Source organism: Hippocampus zosterae, chromosome 7 (assembly GCF_025434085.1).
Source record: "Hippocampus zosterae strain Florida chromosome 7, ASM2543408v3, whole genome shotgun sequence".
NCBI lineage: Eukaryota > Metazoa > Chordata > Actinopteri > Syngnathiformes > Syngnathidae > Hippocampus > Hippocampus zosterae.
The window spans coordinates 8,327,822-8,353,672 of record NC_067457.1 but is presented as its reverse complement, the minus strand read 5'-3'; the positions used below and the strand labels follow the sequence as shown (position 1 = coordinate 8,353,672).

Genomic DNA, 25,851 nt, shown 5'->3' with positions numbered 1-25,851 from the left:
TTTTCGAAACTTTCAATGATATTCCATTGCCAGAGTTTTGTGTGTTCAAACACTGGAATGCCCCCCGAGCCCCATGCTGTTTAATTGCACATCCACAACAGTAGGTGGCAGTCACACTTCCATTTTCAGAATTTCTGTCGTGATTTTAAACAATATTAAACGTTTCATGCACAAATAATGAAAACCTGTAACACATGAACTGATAAGCTATCCCCTGCAGTAACCACTGTCCCTGAAATGGATAATAAAGTTATTTAGCAGATTTATATTTCTTTTTTCCTTTTAATGTTAATAAGGATACAATGTAATGCAGAGTTATACAATTTTTATAACTGAATGATGGATGGGTGGACTACGTGGAAGACTAAACGGTACAAATGTAAAATTACAAACGTGAACATAAAAACGAAAGCCCTGGGGTCATTTCAGATGGTTTCACTCACAAGTACAAACTGGAGTAAAAACCGTGGCTGGAATTCTAAACTGCACTTTTAATTGGTACGTACTTGGAGATCAGTTTGAGGAAGGGCGCAAACTGTAGCTCGCAGAGCAGTAAGTGACGCATTCCTGCTTTTCAACAGCGCTGCTGGGCAGATTTCGCAGATGTCACGGGAAGGTTAAAACACAAATTCAAATTGATAACTTCCGGACAATGATGTCACTTTGTGAAAGGTGAACTAGCAATTTGCTTTCTTCCGAACACTTACAATTTGGATTTTTATTTTCCGGCATCTTGCCAAACTACACCTCTATAAATTGTGTTAATCATTTTTGGTTCGCCTTTGATAATATTTGTTTGCACAGAGTTGCTCTAAAAAGTCATTAACACTAAATGGATTAAAAAAATAAATCTTCTTATACGACCCCGTCATCAACCACCGCAAAAGTCTTTAACCAGGTCAAGAGAACCTGTCGTCACCTGCTGATCCCTCAAGCCAGACAAACAGCCATAAATGACTTTTAGAAGCCCCGCGCTGACATCTGAAGACATTTAAAAAGAACAAAGCGGTAAATTCTGAATTATGTGAGCATGTGTGGACAGTATGGTGGGCTTTTGTCCGCTCCACAGGAGGTCTGCAAGGCTCGGTGTTGATGATTGCCGAGCATTACTTGCAGTTGTTTGGCTTATGTTTTTTCCTTTGATCGACTCGGGCGGAATCACAGAGGATAGAACTACCCACGCCTGCTGACAATCCCATCAGACACGGGAGAAGAGACCTTAGGGATGAGAAGCCACATCTGATTGTAATTTATAGCCAATTTTTCATGTCGGAGTCCTGGCTGGGTGGGAGTTAATGCAATCTAAGAGAAGTCCGTTCATAAAAATCACTGAGACATCGGAACTGTCTAAATTGTCCGCGTCCACTAAATCTGCCATCTTGACGCCATCGCGTTCTGTTGAATGTCACAATGTTGATTTTGAGGTTGAGCAAAGGAGAAATGTAACAAGAAACAGGTATGTGCGCGGCGCATGCTGCGCGGGTCTGAGAAAAGAAACCGTGCACGCGCAAGGGGGGTGTGGACAGCAAAGGCGTTTTACTGTGTGTGTGTGTTGTGTATGTGTGTGTGTGTGAAAGAGAGAGAGAAAGACAGAGAGAGAGAGAGAGAGAGACACACACACACACACACACACACACAAGTCAGACAGTCAAGCTGCTGCGTAACCATGGCTGTTCTCTCTGCAGAGGTCCTTTGTTGGCATGTGAGTGAAATTACTTTTTTTGTGTTTTACATTTTTCATAACTTGATTCAATCCTTGGGAAGTTAGAGGATTAAATTATTATTATTATTTTTTTTTAACAAGGGACTTGCAAAATGGAGACAATATTTTCGGAAAGACTTTTGCCTGCATTAGGGAACATCAATCAATGTGTTGTGTTGATTTTGTCCGAAAGTGCATTGTAGTTTTTCGGGGAGCTGTGAGGAGCATGTGAATGTCGTTCACCTGTGCTGTTGTGTGAACGGCCCTGGGCTATACGCCCTGCCAGGACCATTTCCTTGACAATATGACACTGGATGGAGGTTGCAGATAGCAAGGGAACATGACACAACATGGAGAGATAAACCTCTCTCGGAGGAACTAATTCCGATTAGTAAAACAAAATACGGCTTGGGCTTGAGGTGATGATGAATGCACAAGTGTGTTGCAGATGATTTATTGCCACAGCATCATTATGATTTCCTTGAACGCAATAATGCCATTTTCTATTATAACTGTGCACATTTGTGGGTTGTATGCAAATATTTTATATATTGTGATTTAGTTTGCGACGAGTGTAGCAAAATAGTTCCACCACTCTCCCGCTATCTGCGATTACACCAAAAAAAAAAGAAAAAAAAAAGACTAATCACGTTGCGGGCAGTGCATTTGGGACGTGCACCTTCAGCGAGGACCAATGATTTTTTTTATCATTCAAGAAAATTAATGAAAAAAATCTGCCTTTGTTAAATAAAAAAACTGTAGTAGTGAAAATGTTCAAAAATAACACTAATTTTAAAAAAAGAAAACTAACAAACTACATCAAGTATTTTGGTTTTGCTATATGTCTGTCCAGAAGACGGTCAGTTGTATGAAAATTGAAGTTGACTTTATTAAACCCAAAAGGGTAGGCATAATAAGATCTGCCTATTTTCCCCTTTATAAAATGAGTATATTATATTTTGTTCGCAAATGGCCTGTTGTGATAATATCTGAAAAAAATTATGAAACTGAAAAAAAACCCACAACACTTGTTGACATTTTGTTATCTTGCGCTTGACAAATATTCCATATTTAAAGATATTACAACTAATACTAAAACTAATACAAACTAAAAACTATTATAACCTTGATAGGGACTTCATTTTGCAAAATAAAATACAAAAACACAGCATAACTATGCTTGGCATTACAGAGCAAGAGTGGCATTTTGCATATTTGAGGTTGAATACCATTATTATTAAAACAAGAAACATGGTGAAATGTTTATTATGTTTATGTATCAATACATCAACTGCAAACCTCTACATTAACTTCACAATCAATTTGTATCAAATAAGGTGACACCAGAGATGACTATCATTGATAAACCAAATCGAGCCTATTTTGCTCTTTACAGTTATGTTGGGTAGTCAGAGCTAGCTAGCTAGCTTTTGCTGTGGACGTGATAAAGAAATCCTTTTCCGGCTTGAAACAAGCCAGCCAACATTGTTGGCCCACCTGTAATTAAAAATCACACATTTTCCATGAAAAATCGGAATTAAAAATGAATTTTTAATCAAGTGAGAGAGGTACATCTGAAATTTGCAATCTGTATGATTCTGTCGTGGTTATAACCTAAATTCTGCTTATACAATGTGCCTTATACAAGCTCTACTCTGATTGGTAAAAGCAAAAAAATAAATAAAAAAGATTTCACAAATTCCTCAAATATTTCGACCAGCTTCCAAACCGGACATAGTAGACCCTGCCCTTGGTCAGAATCCCGACAATAACTGTGGCTACAGACATTCTTGCTCTAAATTGCTACCTGAGGTAAATCCAGACGCATGCCAAATCCGAAGAAACAGACGATTGTCGGAAGCCGACCGAGCGACCACACAAGTACTGCCCTGAAATAGCAAACAATCTGATGGGGTGACAAGCCGATGCATGAAACAACTCAAAAACGTCTGATCCTCTTGTCGTACTTACTGTATTTGAATATAAATTATATTCTTGCTGCACTAAATCCATTCCAACTCTGTGTCCGTTCAGGCCCGCATTGAGGAGCTTGAGGAGGAGCTGGAAGCTGAACGGGCCATAAGATCAAAGGTATGATGCACCATAACGGCGGTCTTCTCCACAAATGAAAAAAAGAACAGATGTGACTTCGAGATGTCCGCCGAGCTGCGAAGCAGATAAGGAGCATCTCAAAATTGAGGCTGTGGCCCGGCGTTAGTCATCAGTCCAGTGGTGCAGAAAGCTATTTGTGAGTCTGGATGAAGAAGTCGAAGAGTGCCTCTCACCCTTAGAAGATTATAAGATTCTCGCAATAAACTTTCGGAGGAGACCGTGTGTTCCTGATTAACATACCGTATTTTCAGCACTATAAGGCGATTCGGATTATAAGGCGCACCTTCAATGAATGTCCTATTTTCAAACAGTTTTCGTATATAGGGCGCACTGCATTAGGTGCATAGAAGCGACAATAATGGCTGCGGTTGCGCTATGCATCCACTAAATGGTGCTATGCTCCAGGAATACAATACCATACAATACGATCCTTCGCAACCGCAACCAATTACAAAGCAATAAATGAAAGCCAAATGTTTTAAAGACAATTGATTCAACAAAAAGGCACACAAACCCCGCAAGGGGCCAAATATCCTTCGAAGTCTTGCTTGTCTCCTTCTTCCTTTGTTTAGTCTGTAGTTAATTTTGCTTTTGGTATTATCTTCCTTTCATTATGGTTGCGTAGAGCTCACAAAGTAATTGTCTGTTGGAGTGTGTGTTGGTGATTGCACATGTCAATTAGTGTCAGTCAGAACCCTTTACCTGACAATTGGTTCCTGCTATTAATCACCCATAGATGGCATAGGAACACCTAACAGGGGAACAACTCAATGGGGAATATAAAGAGACTGTGACACCATATATAAGGCACATCGGATTATAGGGTGCACTGTCGGCTTTTGGGAAAATCGAATGCTTTTAGGTGTGCCTTAAAGTGCGGAAAATACCGTACATAGTAACCTCCTACAGAGTCGTAATTCTTCTGCTCTCCTTGTGCCCAAGCCAAGAAAGTTATTTTCATCACTCATTAAAACTGCAATACCATCCCAAAACGTTTTTTTTTAAAAATTGCAGATCCTTCCTATACAGCTAATCTACCAAGGTGGGCCCTATAAGTGCATGTTGTTTCACATGAGTTGCTCTCAGAGGATGTGTGTACTTAAGCCTCACCGCACTCGAAGCCCCTCTTGAAGACTCAGGAGTTGTGTGTTCCGGTCACAGAAAAAGCACAACTGGATGTTGAATTGAATGAGATTGGGCCCTGGAGGTATTTTTACTCCACTCTCCCCCACTCTGGGTGGTATTTCTTACGGGGATACCCCCGCCAGCGACCTTAAGCCACATGACATGGAGAAAGGAGCAAGCAAGGACATGCCCCGCTTTATCTGTTCCACAGGAGGAGCTCAAATAGAGCATAACTCCACCACAAAACATGATCCCTATTGTTGAAATCTGCCTTGCAAAAAAAAAAAAAAAAGAGAGATATCATCAGGAGACACCAGGCTGACACAGACAACTTTTCCACACATGGAATGTTAACCAGTGGGCAGTCAATGCATGACTACATCACATAATTGATGATTGATTAGACCTTGAGTTGCACGACAAAAGTAAAAAATAGTTTGCTTCCGTTTTTTTTTTGGTCATTTAACCCTTTCAGGGACAGTGGACAGCTTACCGTGTTATCAGGTTGCAAGTTGCAGGAAAGGGTTTAAATTAGGCATCGGAGATCTCTGATTGGATTGATAATAACTACATGGCTCTGGTGAGTCATGTTTGTTTTGGCATACAGCAAACAATGGTGAATGTCCACAGACAGGTCGTATAGTACATACCAAGGTGTTGAGGGAGCTGACACTCCAAAATAGGGCTGAGCAGCTGTTTTCACTTGCTGTGTCTTCAGGTGCGTCTTTTTGCTGGTATCCGGGATGCCTGATTTTTTTTTTTACAGCTTTTTACAGGGAACTTTGAGGATCTCCTGTCTTTAAAAGAGCTGTAACATACAAGCGTCAAGACGCGAAAGTTGTTTGTGTATGTGGCGGTTGAAGGTTATAAACGCTCTGGTGTGCTTCGTGTTGAACGAGAAGTAAAACTTTTACGACTGCGTGTGGGACTCGAAGCATCCTCAACTAATTCGGCCATTGTCTCTTATTTGCGAGAAGACGGCTATTTGCGGAAATGCGGTTCTCAGTTTGCAAGTGGAATTATGTGTGTCTTTGAATTATGTTTTTTTTTTTGACAGGTGGAGAAACAGAGAGCAGATTTAGGCAGGGAACTAGAAGAACTCACAGATCGACTGGAGGAAGCAGGCGGGGTCACCGCCTCGCAGGTAAATTTTTTTTTTTTAAACTCCAACGTGGCTACATGCCAAATTATTCGACCCAAATTTTTGCAGTACCCTTTATATTATATATGAAATGTATTTATTTATCTATTTATTTATTTATTTTATATTATATATATATATATATATATATATATATATATATATATATATATATATATATATATATATATATACACATATGAATGTGTAATGTACAATATTTTATTTTTATTTATTTTTATTTTACTCATTCTATTACTTATTAAATATATTTATTCAGATTATTCTGATACTTGACCACCAGGTCCGATGTTTAGTAGTCAGGTACTTGCATCAAATGTATTTTTTAATTAAAAAAAATGATAATTTGGGGTCTCTTGGGCATATTTTGTCAAGGAGCCCAGTGTTTGGAATTACTGGAGTCATTCAAGGATATCAAGCCATCAGTCATCCAGCTGTCAATTTTTACTGAGGGGTTTAGGATGATGGCTATCATTTCAAGAAACAGATGTGTTAAATTTGCTTTCATTCACCAAATAAAAATTTCTGGCTCAAAAGCAATGAAACTCACCACATTTCTCAGAACATTAAAAATAAGGAGCAGATTGAACTGTTAATCTTGACATTGATTTTGAAAAAAAAAACATGCTACATAGTGTAAAGAAATGGTTTTGTGTTCTGAACAGATGGAGATGAACAAGAAGCGAGAGGCGGAGCTCCAACGTCTGAGACGAGACCTGGAAGAGTCATCTATCCAGTCAGAGACGTTTGCCGCAACCATGAGAAAGCGCCATGGCGATGTGATTGCGGAGCTAAGTGAGCAGTGTGAGGCTCTCCAGAGGACCAGGGCCAAATTGGAAAAGGAGAAACAGAACTTGAGAATGGAAGTCGACGATCTGTCTACTTCACTAGAAGGTCTACAGAAAGCCAAGGTCCGTGAGTTAGGGGGATCAAGAAACCAAAAGCCTTTGGTGACAAAAATTGTCACGTGTGTGGGGCCTCACATTTTTCTGTATGACTGCAGATGTCCTCAGATAGCCAAATAAAGAAATTGGAGGAGCAGCTCTACGAGGCCAACCGGAGAGGAGATGACCAACAGAGGACACTCACTGAGCTCACCGTGGCTAAGAACAGACTCACAGGTACAGTCATGGCGGAGACGTTCTTCATGTGATGCTGAGCAGGATAAGCAAGTACAGTGCACTCCGCTTAATAGAACACTGGTTAATAGAGTAATCCGCTTAGTAGAGCAAAAGGCTCTGGAACGGATTTGCCTAATGCAATTTCCTATAAAGATACTCCGCTTAGTAGAACAGATCTCCGCTTAATAGAACAGGCCGTAAGCAATGAACATTGTAAACTAGTGGTTTTCGAAGTGTAGCTATCGCGATACTGTACCACTATCGCGAGAAAACGCGGTAGTTCTAGCCGTATACAGTAACAGGTAGCACGCGTCACTCCACACATAGACACACGCACGTCACAATGGCTTCAACTTCATTCAAGAGACGAGGGCTATCACCTGCGGATAAGAAGGACATACTCAGACGATACGATGCATTGCCGGATTCTCAGAAGGTACGCCCGCGGTTTCCAGGACTTCCCTCTTATCCAGCGCATTGAGAGGGAAGTCAACCGCAAAATTACGGACTCCTGTTTCCAGACAAAAGTAACGAAATTTTTCTCGTGATTTGAGATGTTTGACTGAAGTTGATTAAAGTTGTTGTTTTGTTGTTTGATTAAAGATATGGACGTCCACAGTCGAAATATCTCTTCTAACTCGTCAGCAGGGGGTTTTCTGCGTGCATAACTTGGTCGTCGACGTGTCTGAAGGTGTACCTAATAAAGTGTCTCCGGTTAATAGAAACCCCGCTTAGTAGAACAGAAGCGCTTCGGCCCAATGGTGTTCTATTAAGCGGAGTGCACTGTATATCCCAAAAGTACGAAAAATTACTTTGCACACCAGGGATATGAGTGGTGGCATGTCAGTTTCGGACTGTTATCTATCATTGGTTGTCGGTTATGAAGGCAATACTATATTGGCCCGACTATAAGACGGTGTTTTTTGCATTGAAATAAGACTGAAAAAGTGGGGGTCGTCTTATATTCGGGGGTCTCGATATTATACCCATTCACGACGCTAGATGGCGCCAGATATCTTTGCAACGAAAACTGAACTTGACTCCCCAGGCCAAAGTGAACCCCTGTCACGAAGAATAAAAATAAAAATAGCGGTAGCACGAAGAAGAAAAATAAAAAATAGCGGTAAGAAAGAAAAGAGAAGAAAATAGTAGAAGCGATAACAGAAAATGGAGAAACGTAGCGACAATCTGGAGAAAAGTTGGTCAAAGATCGGCCAGGCTTAACCGGCAGCTGAAGAGAAGTTATGATGTAATTTACATTTCAAAAACCAGAAGCCATTCATTTACAAATGTGATTGCACTTTAGTTTACATATTTAAATGTTCACATATTAAGATTTGAATGAGGCAAAATAACATGCTTTTTCTCTCAAATATATTCTCAGAATCATTTGTTTCAGACGTACTGTAATTATTTTCTGTATAAAAATTAATTTGTCGTTTAAAAAGTCTTTTTTGAAACTTGAGTCGTGAAAAAGAGGGGTTCGTCTTATAATCAGGGCCGTCTTATATTCAGGCCAATGCGGTCATTGGAAACGGGTTTGAAATAATAATAACTCCGTCAAAGTACATCGTGTCAATCAAATTTCCAATGCGCCCTCTCTAGCTGATAACACAGACACAAGTCGACGACTGGCGGAGGCTGAGAACAAATCCGGCCAGCTGAGTCGGACCAAGTCTCTCCTCCAATCTCAGCTTGAGGAACTGAAGAAACAGCTGGACGAGGAGGTCAAAGTACGCGTCGCGGTGTGAATGCACAAAAGTTGAAAAGGAAACGGAAATGAAGTGTTTCACGTGGCTCTGAGGCAAACGAAGGAAATACCGAGCGTGCGGGTGTCTTGTCGGTTGCCAGTGTAAGCAGGCGCTCGGCGCGAGTCTGGGCTCGGTTCGGCAGGAGTGCGAGGGGCTCAAGGAGCAACTCGAGGAGGAGCAGGAGAGCAAACAAGAGCTGCAGCGGCTCGTCTCCAAACTCAACAGCGAGGTGACGCATTTGAGGACCAAACACGAGGCGGACTCCATCCAGTATGCCGAAGAGCTGGAGGAAACCAAGTAGGTCAAGTTGATACTGGCAGTCTTTTTTTTTTTTTTTCTGAAGACAGCTGCATTCCGGTCTACTGCTAGGAAATAACGTTTGCGTCACAGGAAAAAACTGGTACTGCGGCTGCAAGAGGCAGAGGAGGCAGCGGAGGCCACGCAAGCGAAATGCTCCTCTCTGGAGAAAACCAAACAGAGGCTCCAGGGGGAAGTGGAGGAACTGTGCATGGACCTGGAAAAGGTAGAGAGCGGAAGTGTGCTTTATTCCCCTAAATGCCCTCGATTCTAGAATTTCACGTCTGCTCTCCATTTTAAAGGCGAGCGGATGCGGACAGGCTCTTGATAAAAAGCAACGGCTTTTAGAAAAGCAACTGGGAGACTGGAAGCAGAAATGCGAGGAGCTGGTAGCCGAGGTGGAGGGCTGTCAAAAGGAGAGCAGGCAACACACGGGCGAGCTTTTCAAACTGAAGACGGTGCATGAAGAGTCTTTGGAGCAGCTGGAAGCTCTACGAAGGGAGAACAAGGTCTACCAAGGTAGAGTTGGATAGTTGACCCACTGCCCTCAAAATCGACATATTCAGAGACGAACAAGCTACCACAACATAAATGGCAAATGATCATCCTCTCTCGCTTTCAATTTCTACTCTCCTTCGAGGCCAAAGGGCAGATAAAATGGTTGCGGCAAAACACAATGGCAAAGAAAAGCCGAAGTATTAAATTCCATTGGCAACGCTGTACACACACACACACACACACACACAAAATGAAGCTATCCTTACTTGCAGAGGAGATTGCGGATCTCACAGACCAGCTCTCAGATGGAGGCAAGAGTGTCCACGAGCTCCAGAAGGCAAAGAAGAAGATCGAGATGGAGAAAGAAGAATTACAGGCTTCGCTGGAAGAATCCGAAGCGGCTTTAGAGGTTCGTTTCCATTTTCGCCGAATCAAAATGCTCCTCATGCTTGTTGTAAGGTGTCCTTGAGTTTCTAGAAAGGCGCCCACAAATAAAATGTATTATTATTATTATTATTTCAATTCTGATCAGATTTATTCTTTTTAGGCTGAGGAAACCAAGTTACTGAGGTCGCAGCTGGAGTTATCTCAGACAAAATCAGATCTGGAGCGCAGACTTCAAGAGAAGGAGGAAGAGATTGATGCTGCTCGGTACCTCGTCTCTCGGGGAGTCCCCTCTCCCCGTCTTTTATGCTTCACACACTTTCTGCCTGTAATACTGTCTTCTATTTCCTTTTCAAACCTTCAATGTACTCCAGAGGTAAGTCTCGTCTCATTCTGCTTTCTCTTCCTTCCAAAACAGCTTGGGTGCAATAAAATTCAACATTGAAGCCGAAGCTTGATCCTGACTATGACTTCTTGACTTCTTTGTCAGAAAAAGCCACCAGAGGGCGCTAGAATCACTGCAGGCCACTTTGGATGTGGAGATTAAAGGTCGCATGGAGGGAGCAAAGCTCAAAAAGAAACTCGAGGCGGATGTGGCTGAAATGGAGCTTCAAGTGGATCTCCTCACCAAGAGCAACACCGAATTCACCAAGAGCAGTAAAAAGAATCAGCAACAGATCAAGGTTTGATGACGGCATGCTCATTTCACCATCGCGGTGTTGTACTACTGTGCAAACTCGTGTGACTCCTGTCTTCTTTAGGAGCTCCAGGCTCAGCTTGAGGAGGAGGTGAGGGCCCGCGAGGAGCACAAGGATGAGATGGCGGCCTTGGAGAGACGTTGTGCGCTACTGGTCAGTGACGGTGAAGAGACTCGTTCCGCCCTGGAGAATACAGAGAGAGTTCGCAAAGCCTTGGAAGTGGAGTTGCAGGATGCCAACGAAAAATACAGCGATCTCAACAACCAGGTGACTTTTGATCTCTTGGTCTAAGAGTAGGAAATTTAGCGTTTGAAGAAATGCAATGTGATGTAAAAACAAAAAAAATGTCTGAGAGAGGGAGTGCTGCGCAGCTGTGGGGTGGTCACAGCCACTCATGGCAAATCAGGGCGTCTAGTCTCGTTCGTTTTAAACAACTCCCACAGGAGCATTTCCAATGACACTTCCGATGCTGTGCCCAACTTGACGGAGATCGGTCTAGCAAACAGCTAGCAAACAGCTAGCAAAGAGCCTTGTGTCTTCAGGATTTTTCACAGAAGTGCGGTCTACACAACTAGAGCCTAATATCTGTTGAGGCATTTCGTAACTTGAAAAAGTCGTATGAAGAGACGTTCGTAAGTAGAGGAATCAGGAAATCCCAAACGGAGAATAACCAGACCCGTGAATTACTTTTCTGGGTTTTTTAGCTCCAGTCGGTTCTGAGTGGGAGGAGGAAGCTGGAAGTGGATATCCAAGCTCTGCAGCATGAGCATGATGAGCTCCAAGGAGAGCTGAGAGGATCGGTAGACAAATCCAAGAAGGCCAGCTGCGAGGTAAAAACGCACGCTCCGGAGGAACTCGTGAAGCGATGCGATCAATAAGCTGCTGATTGTCGATAGTTGGCCAGAGTGGGGGAGGAGCTACGCCTGGAGCAAGAGCACACCATCCATCTGGAGAAGGTGAAGAAAAGTCTCGAGGCTCAGGTGAAAGACATGAGCGCCAAGTTGGAGGAGGCGGAGCAAATGGCACTAAAAGGTGGCAAGAAGATCATCCAGAAATTGGAAGGAAAGGTAAACTGCCGCTCAGTATTTTGTACCCAATGCGGTCGTTTTTCTTTTTTTACAATTAATTGATCCTTTGAATGAGAAGCCTGCTGTTTCGTACCATGCTTCTTGAAAGTCGCTCCTCATCTGTCATGTGATGATTTGATGAATCTCAGACATGTCCACAATGCGGTTGGCCTTCACCACGATCTTATACAGTTGCAAAGAACCGTATGTTTTAAATTGCAGCATGTCATCCACCCCAATGTGCCTCTGACTTGATTTCCCACCACACTCGATAACCAGCGTGAATTGGAGTGTCAAAAAACACTGCTTCTGGAACCGAAAGGTCTATTTCCAGAAATACCGATTGCTGACATTGGACGGAAACTTTGACTCTCCGAAACCATCACTTACTCGGTACCCCCCCCCCCCCCCCCAAAAAAAAAATCTTGTGATTTATGAGCCATTAACATTGCCAAAGAGAGGAAGTCAGTTTTAACAATTTATCTTGTTCAATAATTTATTCATATAAAAACAAAGTCAGAGTACAAATGGTGCAGTCTCAATTAGGGCACAATATGCAAAACTGATTTTGTGTGCGTGCGTGTGTGTTTGTGTGTGTGTGTCCAAATAATTGAGTCTCAAGAGTGCCAGACCATCTATCCAGTGTGAAATTCACCAATAAGTAAATCTTTTCTCACCCGCATATTGCCGAAAGTACGCTGGCCGTTCTGCACTTCCGCTTGCTGCTATGTAGGGGTGGAGCTAATTTACATAAGGATGAAGAGACGCTCAAAAGACAGAAAAGACAGCCCAACGCAGGCTGAAAGGCACATACACCCCCCCCCCCTCCCCCAAGTTTATTACCGCTCGTCGATAATGTCATGAACGCCGCAGACGCCAGTGGTCCGACATTAAGACATTAAATGGTGTGTGTGGTGATGGCTGGTTCACTTGCATTGTAGTCACAGTGGTTCTGAACCTTTTGAGAGGTACCGGAACCCAACCAGTTAATTTGCACATTCACCGAACCCTTCATGAGTGAAAAATAAATACATATATTTTTTGGAATAAATTCAAGATATTAAAAAAAACATTTATTAAAAACAGGAAAAAAAATATACAATTGAAAGAGATAAGTATGTTTTTTTTTTTTTTATAACTGTACGACGTACTATCACGACAGTCACACGCGAACTAAATTTCTCACAGCACTGATTGGACAAGCAATGTCATGTGATCATCTGCAGCCAGTGATTGCCAAGCGGGCGTGTCATAACTAATTAACATGTTGAGTCGGGTGTGTGTTACCCTCCATGGCAGAGGGTCCGTCGAACCCCTGAGACCGACTCACCGAATTTAACCGAACCCAGGTTAAGAATCACTGCATTAGACAGGAGAGGAATCTAAAAAAAATACCCCAAACCAAATGTGGCTTTTCAATATGGCTGTGCGAGCATTGCAAGGAAATACTTTTTGTGGTTTGGCTTTTGTGGTGGTGGTGGGGAGGGGAGGGGGTAGTAGTAGAAGAGCATCACTGCCCTCTGTTGTCACATGCTGTAATTGCAAAGCGATGCTGTGGATGCAGGTGAAAGAGTTGGAGCTCGAACTGGAGTCCGAGCAGAAGCGACACGGCGAGACGGTGAAGACTCTACGGAAGAATGAGCGGCGGCTTAAGGAACTTGTCTTCCAGTCTGAGGAGGACCAGAAGAACCAGCAGAGAATGCAGGAGCTGGTGGAGAGACTGCAGAACAAGATGAGGGCCTACAAGAGACAAGTGGAAGAGGCTGTATGTGTGTTTTCCACCTTTCCTTATCATTCTCTATGTTCCACCAAAAAGAACAACTTCAAATTTTTGTTATTGTTATTATTATTTAATCAATTCAAACCACTCTTAAACTCTGCAAAAAAAAATAAGGAAAACTTCAGCTATTTTCATTTTTCAAAAGCACGCTGCATCACAGGTGTCAAACTCAAGGCCCGAGGGCCAAATCCGGCCTGCCACATCATTTTATGTGGCCCACAAAAGCAAAATCAAACATGTAACCTTCCATGATGCTTTCTAAAATGTCGAACAACATTTTTAATTCTCCCATGGAATAAATAAGAGAGACATTGGAATTACTTTATTGTTACCAAACCCTTCATGACTTAAACATTAATTAAATCAACAGTTATTCTTGACTTCTTTATATGGTTTGAGTCACAACAGCCCTACAAGGAAAACAGTAATTAAAATGTGGCCCGTGACAAAAAAAGAGTTTGACACCCCTTGCTCTGCATCGTTCCTTTTTACCGGCGGCTCTTTCGCATTCACTCACATTTTCTACAGAAATAGCAATGTCAAACTTCGAACTGCGCCTTTATCCCACCAATTCGCATCATTTCACAATATATTTCTCAACAAATGATCGCAGGAGGAGCAAGCCAACATGAACTTGGCCAAATACAGGAAGACGGTCCATGAACTGGATGACGCTGAGGAACGAGCTGACATCGCCGAGTCGGCACTAACTAAGATAAGGACCAAGAAGAGAGGCAGCTTCAGCAAGGGATACTCCTCTGTATGTCATCACAGCCTGATCTGGCTCTTTATTACATTCGATTGGATATGTGAATACTATATTGTTCATACCTAAAATGTATGAATAACTTTAACTTGAATAATTTTGGACTTGACTGAAGAAAAATAAGGACGACTATATCACCGGTCCAGTATGACTGTGCCCCAGTGCCTATGGTGTGTTTTTGTTGCCCACCTGCAGGGTTACAGTACGCCGCATCCCGGTCTGGTGCGGTCGGCGAGCTCCGTGGGCTCAGAGGGCCGAGGCGAGAAGATGCTCAACGACGACGGCGAGTCCGTCAGCTCGCTCATTCCGGCTTATCTCAACTCTCTCAAGAAGCTGATGATTGACTAGAAAAGTTGAGTTTTCTACGTTCAAAGCAGTAGAAAGTCTTGAGAGAGACGTGGGACTGAAATTGTGTTTTTACTCCACCTTCACGTGATGAACAAAACCCCGGCGTCGAGTTGCGCTCTCATTATTTTGTCATGAACAACACGTTTGTTTTTTTTTTAAGCTACACATCATCTTATCCTGTACCTCCTATATGTGTTCATCGTGGCATTGAATCGTGTTTCAACAAATGAAATCTTCTGCCTTATTTCCTCATATGGTGGACTTTGATTTAATACAGTGTGTTGTCCTCTTCACATCAATAACTAAACAAGATATAATAAAATGCCCTGTCTGTATTTGAGTTAAATTAAGATGCACTTTATACGTCAGTTGTAGACCATTTATCAGCAAGGATTATTTTGGTTTTAACATTCAAAGAAAGTATCATAACATTAATTCAGAAGTGAATTTGTCGTGTTGAATATATATATATATATATATATATATATATATATAAAAAGGAGCCAACCTGACAGGTGGTCAATGAATTATTCATTTAAAACTATTAGCTGGGTACAAAGTGCTATTTTATTGTTCACTGATTTACATGCAATTTGCATTTCCATTAATTATTTTTTTTGTAAACATTGCATGTGCATGCACAGCTATACTATTTTGATCAACAATGCAGTCTATCCATAAAAAAAACATCTGTCATGGGACTCACGCATCACTCAAGGCTAACAAATAAATTGCGCTTCTTGTAAAATTTGATATACAGGTGCCACTCACGTGGGCAGCTATCTTATATAAAACTATTGAATACCATTTTGTATTTTACTTTTAAGCACATCCTATTACTGCCCTTGACTGTAACAAAGCTTGAGCAAACCATTTTATTTTTTGAATGTAAAATGTTGTTTTTGAAAATAAAAAGATGTTCTTTGAGTTGTTAATTTTGTCACCTATCAATCTGACTTTGGTGCTTTACTGTTTGAGACTAGAAACAGGAGACCTCGGACCTCAGATAATACATTTTGTGCCATATGATGTGAAATTTTGTGTTGGTATTAAAAAGAAAAAAAGTCTACATCTTTGTACTTGTGAATTTTGAACAAAGTCATATAAAGGACGACAAAATTATTGAATAAGAAAGTAAAGCAATCATATATTAAAAGAATCGCAATTAAACAGTAAGTTGAAAAAAAAATACCGACTGTTCTGGCTGTGCACACATTGGCCTCTTGAGGGCAGCGTTGTGCCATGCATGGGGTACACACTTGCATTGAGAGAGTAAGAAAGGTGAGCTCGAACTCTACAAACTTTTTCACAGATTGTGTGACTTGACGTATTGTTACCCGTGTGGAAGTGTTACTCGAGCGTTTGTTTGTGAATAATCATTATTTTAAGGAATATCACTCTGGAAGTTGATGCTTATTTCCGCGTTTTTCTGCATTTGTGACTTTGCCTTATTGCCCTTGTTCATTGTTTTTGTGCTAAAAACACGTTACACTACATGGGCGTTTTTTTCATCTAAAAACGACTCATCGTTCACTTCAAAGAGCCGAAATCCTCAGGCCTGCTCCTGAATTATTTAAAATTTTGCAACATTTGTTTATAATTGTATGTACAGTATATGTTGTTGTTTGTGTTATTATCATATGCAATTGAATAAGTAGACCATTTCAGAATTCAACATTTGGGACTCTCTCAATGCATAATGGGACTCATACTTTTCTGATCAGCGAGTCCCTGGGACTCGCTGCCAGTAAACTGTAAAATTATCACTGCAGAGATTGCCGCTTTTTCTGCACTCAGTGATTGACTTCTATGCAAAGTCATTTCTCAACTTGTATTCCGTGCCATGTCATGCCTGTTGAGTGTTGATTTACTTCACATTAAGAAACTACTGCACTAAAATTCATAAATGTATATCATGTGGTTTTTTGTTTTTTTCTCAGTATAAATAACACGTACCCTGACTGTTCTACTCTTTGAATAAAAACACTTCATTCAAGCGTTAGGGAGTGCAAGGGGTTATGATGGAGGGGTGTTGCAAATCATGAAGACCTGCCAAGTGGTATGATAGCATTGTTTTATGCATGTCCTCGGCTAGGCCTCAGCTTCAAAATCAGTCCTTGGTCCCTGGCTTTGGAGGCAAGTCCTTGGTCCTTGGCCTTGGCCTCGGAAAATTTCTCAAGTCCTTGGACTTGGCCTCGGAGTCAAGTCCTTGGCCTTGGCCTCGGGTTGCTGGTCCTTGGACACAACACTGGTAGTGTACCTTTACACTACTGACAAAACAAATCGAACTTTTTGAAGCACTTGGAATAATTTTGGGCTCCTCTAGATGGCACTCTTTGTTTAAAGATGTAGTGGAAATTTAATAAAATTTTAATGCACTGGCCTTTATCTTTGAACCTACCTTGTGAAGTTAAAAAATCTCTCATGCTTCATGAAGCTTCATTTTCTCCTTACTACTTTACACCATGGTCCCCGATCAAAATAAATGCCAATAAAAATGCATTTCTCACTGAATTTGATTGACAGATTTGGCTCTAAATTTGCAAAAATGTAGATTTTTCAAATAACTTTTTTTGAAACTGAGATTTTCATTCTGTCGTCAGTGCTTGGCTGATCACAACTTGCTGCCCAATAATTTCCAATTGATAATAATAGCAAAAATATTAATTTGCTTTAACATCTGCTGATATTTTTAGCAAGTATGGCTACGTACGTACACAAATCACCATATCAGTCAACAAAAACAGACAGTTACTTGATTCATTTTTTTTCAACGTGAGAAATTACAGAACAGTACAACCAATATATGGAATGTCACGTAGGGTTTAGGTATGGGAATGATGTTTGAAACATTTGGACTCATCCTTATAAAAATTATATTCGACTGAAATGAAAACTAGTACAATTACGAATACAAAAAAAAATACAGCTGGAAGACTCATTTTGGTTACAAATGCACAATTTACTCAATATCCACATCAGTAACTTGTGGATTACTTCCATTCTAATGCCTCATTCATTTTTGATACAATTTCTGATTATGACCATGAAGTATTTGTCCCTATATTGCTTCAAAAACACATCTCCTGGGGGGAACATATATATATACAGTATATATACTGTATATATATATTTTCATCATGTAACGTAGTGGTAGTCAAAATGAAATCCCTAATCTAAAATCACATCAGTCAAAAGGTATTGTGAATGTTTATGGTTAATGGCTGCATCCAGCGATGCAGAGCTTCATGGAATACTTTCAGGTGTAGCAACAGTGTGAGGGGAGAGGGTTAGTAACTGCACGTGACGTATCATAGTATAACACCAGCCACGGTGCTACAACAACTCATCGCTCGGAATGCAATTCGCTCCGCGGCATCCGTTCAATTATTTCTGCCGATAAAGCCCAAAGTCGCACGGGTGAGAATGTTCACACAGAGCAAAAGCACATTTAAAAACAGCAACTTTACATCCAACGCAGCATGGCAAAAAGGGGGCAATTTAACATGTGTACATTGTCCACTGAGGGGCTTTCTTTATCCTTGAGACAAAGTCTTTTGCATCACTATAAGTGTCCATTTGCTTGCATAAAAAAAGAAAGAAAAGGTTGCCTTGATCTGACCACGAACTTGACATCATCATCTTCAGCAGGTTCTTGATGGAAGTGTCAAGTCATATGAGGATCGTTGCTGCTTTAGTGATCCAACACACCATCAACTCCCACCCCCCCACCAAGGTCAAGCAGACATGTCGCCTTGCCTCCAAGGTGAGCTGTTTACAGTTTATATCTCGATGTCCACAGGCCTAATGTCTCCCGTCTTATTCTCCTTCACCCAGACCTCTCGGTCTTTGGCGGGGTCCACGGACTGTAAAAGCTGGTCCACCGGCTCCATCGTCTGGACAACAACAGAAACAGCAGTCTTAAGTAAACCCGTCGACCGCACAAAATCTGGTCTCGAGTTAACATACGCTTTGATTGAACATGTCCGTCTCGTGTCGTAGTGTGGTGTATTGACACAAGTGTTGCCGGATCATCTCCACTCGCTCCAACTCCAACCGTTCCAACTCCTGCAGAATATACAGTAGGTCACATTTAGGACATGGAAAAATCGTCATTATGCACCTGTAACCTGATAACATGATAATCTGTCCACTGTAGTAACCACTGTCCCTGTAAGGGTTCACACGCTGTAATTTACGTAAATGTTTACCCACTGTTAAGCTTGGTAGATTCCTAGCGTTGTTATTTACATTCCCCAAATGGTGAGATCCACACATAAACTCACCAGACTGGTGGTGACCATCTCCTCAAACCATTTGGACTGCGATTGGTTGTATAGGTCCACACAGCGCATGAGCTCATCTCCTATTAATGAGAACAAAATGTGGATTTAACATGTGTACATGTCACACATTAGATTTGTGCGATTCAACAGCAAATTCATCAGACAACTTGGAATAATCATCAAGTGCCTGAACTTTAATAGCCGATGCCTCACAAAATGTTTTTTTTTTACTCCAACTTCAACTTGTCCTCCCCAAAGAAAGAAAAACTGAACGCTCTTGATTTTGATTAAAAAGTGACAATTATAGGATGAGCCTTGGAGAAAAAAAAAGTGTTCTCATTTGTGATACACAAAACTCGCTGAACTACAGTAAACCCCCCCAAAAAAACATCACAGAATATAGAAACCGCTTGTCAAAACAGGAAGTACAGACAAACTTGTCATGTATGCAGTACTGGGAAAACCCGAGTAGAAGTAAATGACACATAACGAGACCACGGTCCAAGAAATTAGTCTTTATTATGGGAGCTACTGTAGTTGTTACGGTATCATTCTTTGGGCCTCTTCCCTCACACTCAAGTGATTGCAGGCAAGCAAGACCGAACGAGCGGCATCAACAACCGCTGCTGTTTTTTTTCCCTTCGTTGCATAAGCGCCACAGAGCAGGGAAGACTGCGCTCTGTTGTCCGCACACAGAGACTCCTTGGATGGAGGCTATTCACACTTGTTTGTGACAGCATGCGGTCGGTGCCTGGCTGAGTCATGACATCACATGGCATAGAGAGAGTCGACATCTGCTTTTTCCTCTCAGCGACACATTTTTTTTTGTTTTTTTTTCCGGAAATGTGTTGCTATTCAAAATGCACCTTTACAAAGTGAGCCCAGTCCAAGCCGGATGGACATTTCATTTGTACTCTTAACACTTAGAGCTCCCTTTTCGTATCCAGCGCAAGTCTAGCGCTAGGTGTGGTAAAAAAATCTGCACATAGTGATTAATCAATTCATTTGTTGTATGAAGCTGAGCCACAATTGGTTGTTACTTGAGCCCCGAGCAACTGTGATGTCATTTTCAGTGGACCGCAAGTGGCAAAATGGCCGCCCTCCTGAGCTAGCTAAAAACGGATGAACTCATTCATTCATTCATCTTCCGTACCGCTTGATCCTCACTAGGGTCGCGGGGGTGCTGGAGCCCATCCCAGCCGTCTCCGGGCAGTAGGCGGGGGACACCCTGAATCGGTTGCCAGCCAATCGCAGGGCACACAGAAACAAACAACCATTCGCACTCACACTCACACCTAGGGACAATTTGGAGTGTTCAATCAGCCTGCCAAGCATGTTTTTGGAATGTGGGAGGAAACCGGAGTACCCGGAGAAAACCCACGCAGGCCCGGGGAGAACATGCAAACTCCACACAGGGAGGCCGGAGCTGGAATCGAACCCGGTACCTCTGCACTGTGAAGCCGACGTGCTAACCACTGGACTACCGGGCCGCCTAAAAACGGATGAACTGTGTTGCTTAATTCATATTAAATATCATATTAAGTACGATATTAATCAGAATTCCATGTTTGAACTTGACGAGATGCACAGAACGTATTTTTGTAGCCATTTTTGGTAAAACAAAACTAAAGCGGAGCCACGACTGGTTGTTACTCTGATGTCATTTTCAGTCGACTGCAAGATGACAAAATGGCCGGCCACCTGAGCTAGCTTAAAAACGTATGGATTGTGCCGCTTAATTTATATTCCACAAACACTATCGGAATCAGAATACCATGTTTGAACTAGTGGAGGTGCACAGAACATATTTTTGTCAAGAAATGTTTGTGTTGACTTCCCCTTTTGTATAACTGGCATCTGATAAAATACTTTAGCTTGATGAGAATGCTGATGTATGCGTCCCATTACGTTGTTGATCATTCCCGGTTTCACATGTGGCTTAAAACATTGTATCTTTATTAGTCTGTCGTCATGCAGGAAGGCAATGCGCTCGATTCACCGGTCGATCGACATTCCAACCCCCAACTAGATCTGCGGGTCGTGATCAAAAAAACAAGATCAACGGATACGAACGTTTCCTCTGAAGGGTGTGTAGGCTAAAGTTAAAGATAAAGCGGACGTACGTACTATGATGCGAAAATAACTGTGTTCTGATCTGACAAAAAGAATGTAATCAACATATTTGTTAAATGCTAACTGCCACTGTGTCAGTTGTTTTACGATACAGGTGGCAATTGAGTTTTTTTGGTCTACCTGATAAAAAGTTCACAGCCGAATGTGACTTTTGACCCACCCCTCCCGCGACTGACCTGCTTGAGTGGATTTCCTACGGGCTTTCTTGATGTCTTCCTCAGTCTTGGTATTGATTTTGATCTCAAGCTGCTGAGTTTTCAACTCCAATTCCTTCTGTCTGTCCGCCAGAGCTTTACGGGCCTAAAGGGTACACATGTTATAGACACCCAAATATGTAAAAAAAATAAATAAATACAAGTTTTCAGACTACGATTGTAATAGGAAAAGTGTGGCAGTGAAATATATTCAGACGTCTTTACTTTGATACCCCGAAATACAATTCAGCGCTAGCTAATTCAGGATTTCAATCGTGTGACATTCGGTTACTAGAAGAGAACTGTCTCATAAAAGTGTGTCTACCTTTTCCACCGAAACATAGCGAGTCGCGAGCTGCTTCCGTAAGTCCGCAATGTGATGGTCGAACCTCTTCATGTCCTTCTTGAAGTTCTCCCTGAAGCTCAGCAAAGGTTTCTCCACTTCACTCTGCAGCTGAACCACAGCATAAAACATAGAGTGGTTTTTCTTAACAGCCATGGGCTGCTGTGATATTTTTTTTTCTTTAAAAACATACCTTTTGACATTTTAAGGCTTTTTCACAAGGCTTGAGTAATAATGACAATTAATGGGACCCACTGGAGAAATTGGGAATCCTCAAGATAGCATGTGCAGCAGATGCTAACAGTATGAAATCATTAAAAAGTTTTAACTTTTTAACTGCATCAGGCTTCAGATCTTTACAAAACTTCCACACAGATGTTTTAAAAGACAATATATATAGTGTGTATATATATATATATATATATATGTATATATATATTAGAGCTGTTAGTTTAGCACGTTTTTATTGGCATTAATTTAAATGAATTTTAACGGGATTAAATTTTTTTCTCGCGAGATTAACGCGGCACACGTCACAAGCGGATGTTACTTGTTTGGAACTATTTTGTGTGGAAGGTTACAGTGTTCTGCGTCCGTATAAATGGAGTGGGTGGAGCTTCTCTGTGTTTGTCTGACAGTGGTAGCGACCTAGCGAAAATAAAACGTCTCCAGTGTTGTCATTCGAAATGAGGTCTACACAAAAACTGTAGAGAGACTTCCGCACAAGAAGGACCAACACAATCAACATAGGCTGACTGTGTTAGGGGGAGTGACCCCCCCTCTCCCTTTCAGAATGGTTTGCCCCAGCAGCACGGGAGAAGTGCGTGTGCTTTTTTGTACGGCGGGCAGTTTTGAATCCAGCGGCACATAATGAACACTGGTGTCCGGTGTCTTGTTATTCTTCAACAAACATACAGAAACAGACTGCTGTGTTCACAGTAAACTTGAGAAAAACGAAGTATGTAACCATGGTTTAAATCTACTATAGGGTGAGTACTAGTTTACCTTAGATGTGCACTTTATAATGTTATATTGCTCTGTTTTGATTTTATAAAAAAAAAGCTGTTAAAGCAGCTGTTGTGTGACAAAATATTGTTTTCACTGTTGTTGATGGACAGTAATGTTGTGTGAGAGATTATGTGTGAATAACTAATAATTGAAAATCCAAATTATTTCAGTAAATATTTGCATTTGGCACATAGAAAACTGATTCATGATTCCATTTTGATGAGCATTAAAATGGGTGAAAAATAGGACAAAAAATGTAAAAGGGAATTCAGAAACGATAAAAAATGTGTGAGGAATCACGATTAAATTTTTAGTCCATTTGAGTTAATTATGACAGTTGCATTTTTAATTAGATTAAATATTTTAATCGTTTGACAGCTCTTATATATATATATATATATATATATATATATACACACACACGCACATATATATGCATGCGTAAAGGTTACGTGTTGGAGAAAACTGTCAATTACTTTTGAGGAGAACTTCAGGTGAACCTCCCCTTCATCAGCCAGACTTTTCTTCAACTGGGCCCAAGCCTCCCCCAACGTCCTGAGAGGAGAGAGGGACCACACACACTTTTACGTTAAAAAAAAAAGGGTAGAAAGTGTCAAAGAAAGGGAGGAGTGCGGCAGATGACGGTGAGCGCGCACAGCTGGGGATGAGTCGAGGGGTCGGTGCAAGAGTTCAGCAGCTACACCACTAACCAGTAAATCTGAAGAGCTGCAGTTCCAAATGCAGTTCAGCACATAATTAGGATGTATGAGACATGTGATCCGCTCCTTGCCTTGTGGCTCAACTTTGGGCTACATAACCACAAGGAGATGTTGTGCTTTCTCAAAGATAAGTTAGCTCATCATATTATGCAAAGATTTTGCATGTCATTTTGCAAGACTGGACGTTTGTTGTGACAGAAAGAAGGTGGATGTTTATTAATGAGCGCAAATAGGAAGGAGAGGGGGAAGAGGCGGACGACTTTAGGGAAGCAGGTTGTTTCAGAGTTTATCCCTCAGAGGTATAAACTTTCAAGGAATAAACTTTTCAAAAAATCTTGATAGCTTTCAAAAAGCTATCAAGATTTTAATATAAAATAAGTCCTTCCAATCTTTTAACCCTTTCATACAGCCGGTAACCTGATAACACGATAAACTGTCCACTGTAGCGACCGCTGTCCCCGAAAGGGTGAATTGGAACGCTCCTAAATCCAGTCACACAATTAGGGACGAGAGTAATAGTTCCTCAAAAAAGAAAGCCACACAAAAATTTCAGCTGTCCTACAGTCAACATTAATGTTGTCTGGAAAAGTTTTGTGAAGGTGACGGTTTGACATGAAATAGATTTATTACATGTTCATTATTTCCTATGGGAAAAGTTGAACCTCCGGTTCCACCGTAGATGGTTGATCACATATGATCAGCAATATCGGTTACATCCAATCGAAACAATGTCTAGCACTACTGGCAAGGAAGGGACAGTCTGAGATACCAGAATGGAGGGCTCGGCACGCTGCGTCATACCCGGTATGCGGGAGTTTGTGTTTCCCGACAGCCAGTCCTATTTTCCATATCTTGGTCCCCAAGCAATATTTTAAAATGCTGAGTGGTAAATCAAAACATTACATAAGCAGACAAATGAGACTAAAATGGAATGGTTTACATTTTTGACTGCTGAGACCAGCCACCATAGCTTGTTTTGCGCAACTACAAATAAGATTTATGAAAAAAAAATATCAGTGCGTCAGATGATTACTGAGCAATCCCATTGCTTGAAGAAAATATGGATCATTTTAAGGCATATTTGTGCATGTAAAACCACACGGGTTACTTTCAGCGGAATATAACCGAGGCACGAATGTTTTTTTGCCTCCATTTGTTGTTGGTTGTCATATGCGTTCAGTAAGGAATTCAACAGGATTCTTTTCTTTGTCATTCAAACGGACAGAGACATTGCATGATTGGGAGGAATAAACTGCGGTAACGTTCCTTGTGATCACATTTCTATCACACAAATGGTGAATTCAGAAAAAAAAATGTTGGGAGCTCGTACTGGGCTGGAAGCAGTCGAATGGCAGGGCCCAAGCAACAAAACAGCAATTGTCCTTGACAACAGAGCGGGCCTGGGTGAGAAACATAATGAAAGTATTGTGCTACACTTTTCTGAGTGTGGGCAGACTGACTCAAGGTTCTGTATGGAACAATTCCATCCCACTTCGGCATCTTACAAGCATGGGAGCAGTTTAGGGGGAAGGGTAAACCTCAACGTCAATATATATTTTTTAAGCATAGCATGAGGTAGATACTATTTTTATATATTCCAAAACCTTAACTCAAATGTAGAACATAACAACGGTATTTTCCGTACATAAGGCGCTTCGGAGTATAAGGCGCACCTTCAATGAATGGCATATTTTAAAACGGTTTTCATATACAGGGCGCATTATAAGGTGCATAGAATAGAAGCTACAATAGTGGCTGAGATTGCATTATGCATCCACAAGATGGAGCTACACTAAGGGGAATACAATACAATACAGATCCACATATAAGGCGCATCGGATTATAAGGTGCCCTGTCAGATTTTGAGAAAATTGAATGCTAATAATGCGGAAAATACAGTAAATTTAAAAACATATGACAATAATAACCCTACTTTAACATTTACAGTATGTTATGATGACCAAACAGCGACTAGTATAAATTCTTTGCATTTGAACATGACAAATAAGTGGGTTGAAACATTTGAATGTCTAAAACACTACCTGCACGGTATTAAGCGGTGGATGAAACATGAAATCTTTCTCAAATAGTCTGAAAAACATCATAAAACAGATTCCAGGCTCCACTACATCTGATGATAGGAACATATAACTGAATAGCCAATGCACAATTGTGCCACATTGACTCCTCTTCTCAGTTTCCAATCGCTCAATAAAAGAGTTTATCACTCGTGCCGTAGGTAGCGAGCACTAAATCACAGCTTCTTCTGTCTCCCAAAAGATGACCTTCAGCCTGCTGTACCGACTGTTTCCATGTTTATTTGTCCCCTTTGAAAAGCCGATAAAGCACCACCTCAG

General features: G+C 41.3%; 2 protein-coding genes and 1 long non-coding RNA gene across 15 annotated transcripts in view; 2 read left to right on the top strand and 1 right to left on the bottom strand.

Moving 5' to 3' along the window:
- The window catches only part of LOC127604820 (myosin-16-like), a 38,254-nt gene extending 22,508 nt beyond the window's left edge, over positions 1 to 15,746 (top strand). For 9 of the 10 annotated variants that reach the window (XM_052072150.1, XM_052072142.1, XM_052072143.1 and 6 more), the window contains 17 exons: positions 3,737 to 3,793; positions 5,997 to 6,083; positions 6,767 to 7,012; positions 7,105 to 7,222; positions 8,828 to 8,955; positions 9,074 to 9,270; positions 9,364 to 9,496; positions 9,573 to 9,789; positions 10,041 to 10,177; positions 10,316 to 10,419; positions 10,643 to 10,835; positions 10,914 to 11,117; positions 11,555 to 11,680; positions 11,747 to 11,917; positions 13,482 to 13,682; positions 14,311 to 14,457; positions 14,659 to 15,746. In XM_052072150.1, coding sequence (XP_051928110.1) covers positions 3,737 to 3,793; positions 5,997 to 6,083; positions 6,767 to 7,012; positions 7,105 to 7,222; positions 8,828 to 8,955; positions 9,074 to 9,270; positions 9,364 to 9,496; positions 9,573 to 9,789; positions 10,041 to 10,177; positions 10,316 to 10,419; positions 10,643 to 10,835; positions 10,914 to 11,117; positions 11,555 to 11,680; positions 11,747 to 11,917; positions 13,482 to 13,682; positions 14,311 to 14,457; positions 14,659 to 14,811 — 2,619 coding nt within the window. In that variant the 3' untranslated portion in view covers positions 14,812 to 15,746. The remainder of the gene's footprint in view (positions 1 to 3,736; positions 3,794 to 5,996; positions 6,084 to 6,766; positions 7,013 to 7,104; positions 7,223 to 8,827; positions 8,956 to 9,073; positions 9,271 to 9,363; positions 9,497 to 9,572; positions 9,790 to 10,040; positions 10,178 to 10,315; positions 10,420 to 10,642; positions 10,836 to 10,913; positions 11,118 to 11,554; positions 11,681 to 11,746; positions 11,918 to 13,481; positions 13,683 to 14,310; positions 14,458 to 14,658) is intronic. The other variant, XM_052072144.1, reaches the window with a different exon arrangement.
- Positions 15,747 to 17,557: 1,811 nt separating this feature from the next.
- Positions 17,558 to 25,851, bottom strand: part of LOC127604822 (growth arrest-specific protein 7-like) — a 40,125-nt gene continuing 31,831 nt past the window's right edge. For all 4 annotated transcript variants that reach the window (XM_052072152.1, XM_052072153.1, XM_052072155.1 and 1 more), the window contains 6 exons: positions 23,252 to 23,330; positions 21,750 to 21,878; positions 21,407 to 21,530; positions 19,098 to 19,177; positions 18,781 to 18,879; positions 17,558 to 18,707 (listed from right to left, as the gene is read on the bottom strand). In XM_052072152.1, the coding sequence (XP_051928112.1) occupies positions 18,594 to 18,707; positions 18,781 to 18,879; positions 19,098 to 19,177; positions 21,407 to 21,530; positions 21,750 to 21,878; positions 23,252 to 23,330 (625 nt within the window). In that variant the 3' untranslated portion in view covers positions 17,558 to 18,593. The remainder of the gene's footprint in view (positions 18,708 to 18,780; positions 18,880 to 19,097; positions 19,178 to 21,406; positions 21,531 to 21,749; positions 21,879 to 23,251; positions 23,331 to 25,851) is intronic.
- LOC127604823 (uncharacterized) lies at positions 18,476 to 19,473 on the top strand. The gene is made up of 2 exons (XR_007963413.1): positions 18,476 to 18,577; positions 18,649 to 19,473. It is a non-coding gene; the product is annotated as an uncharacterized LOC127604823 (long non-coding RNA).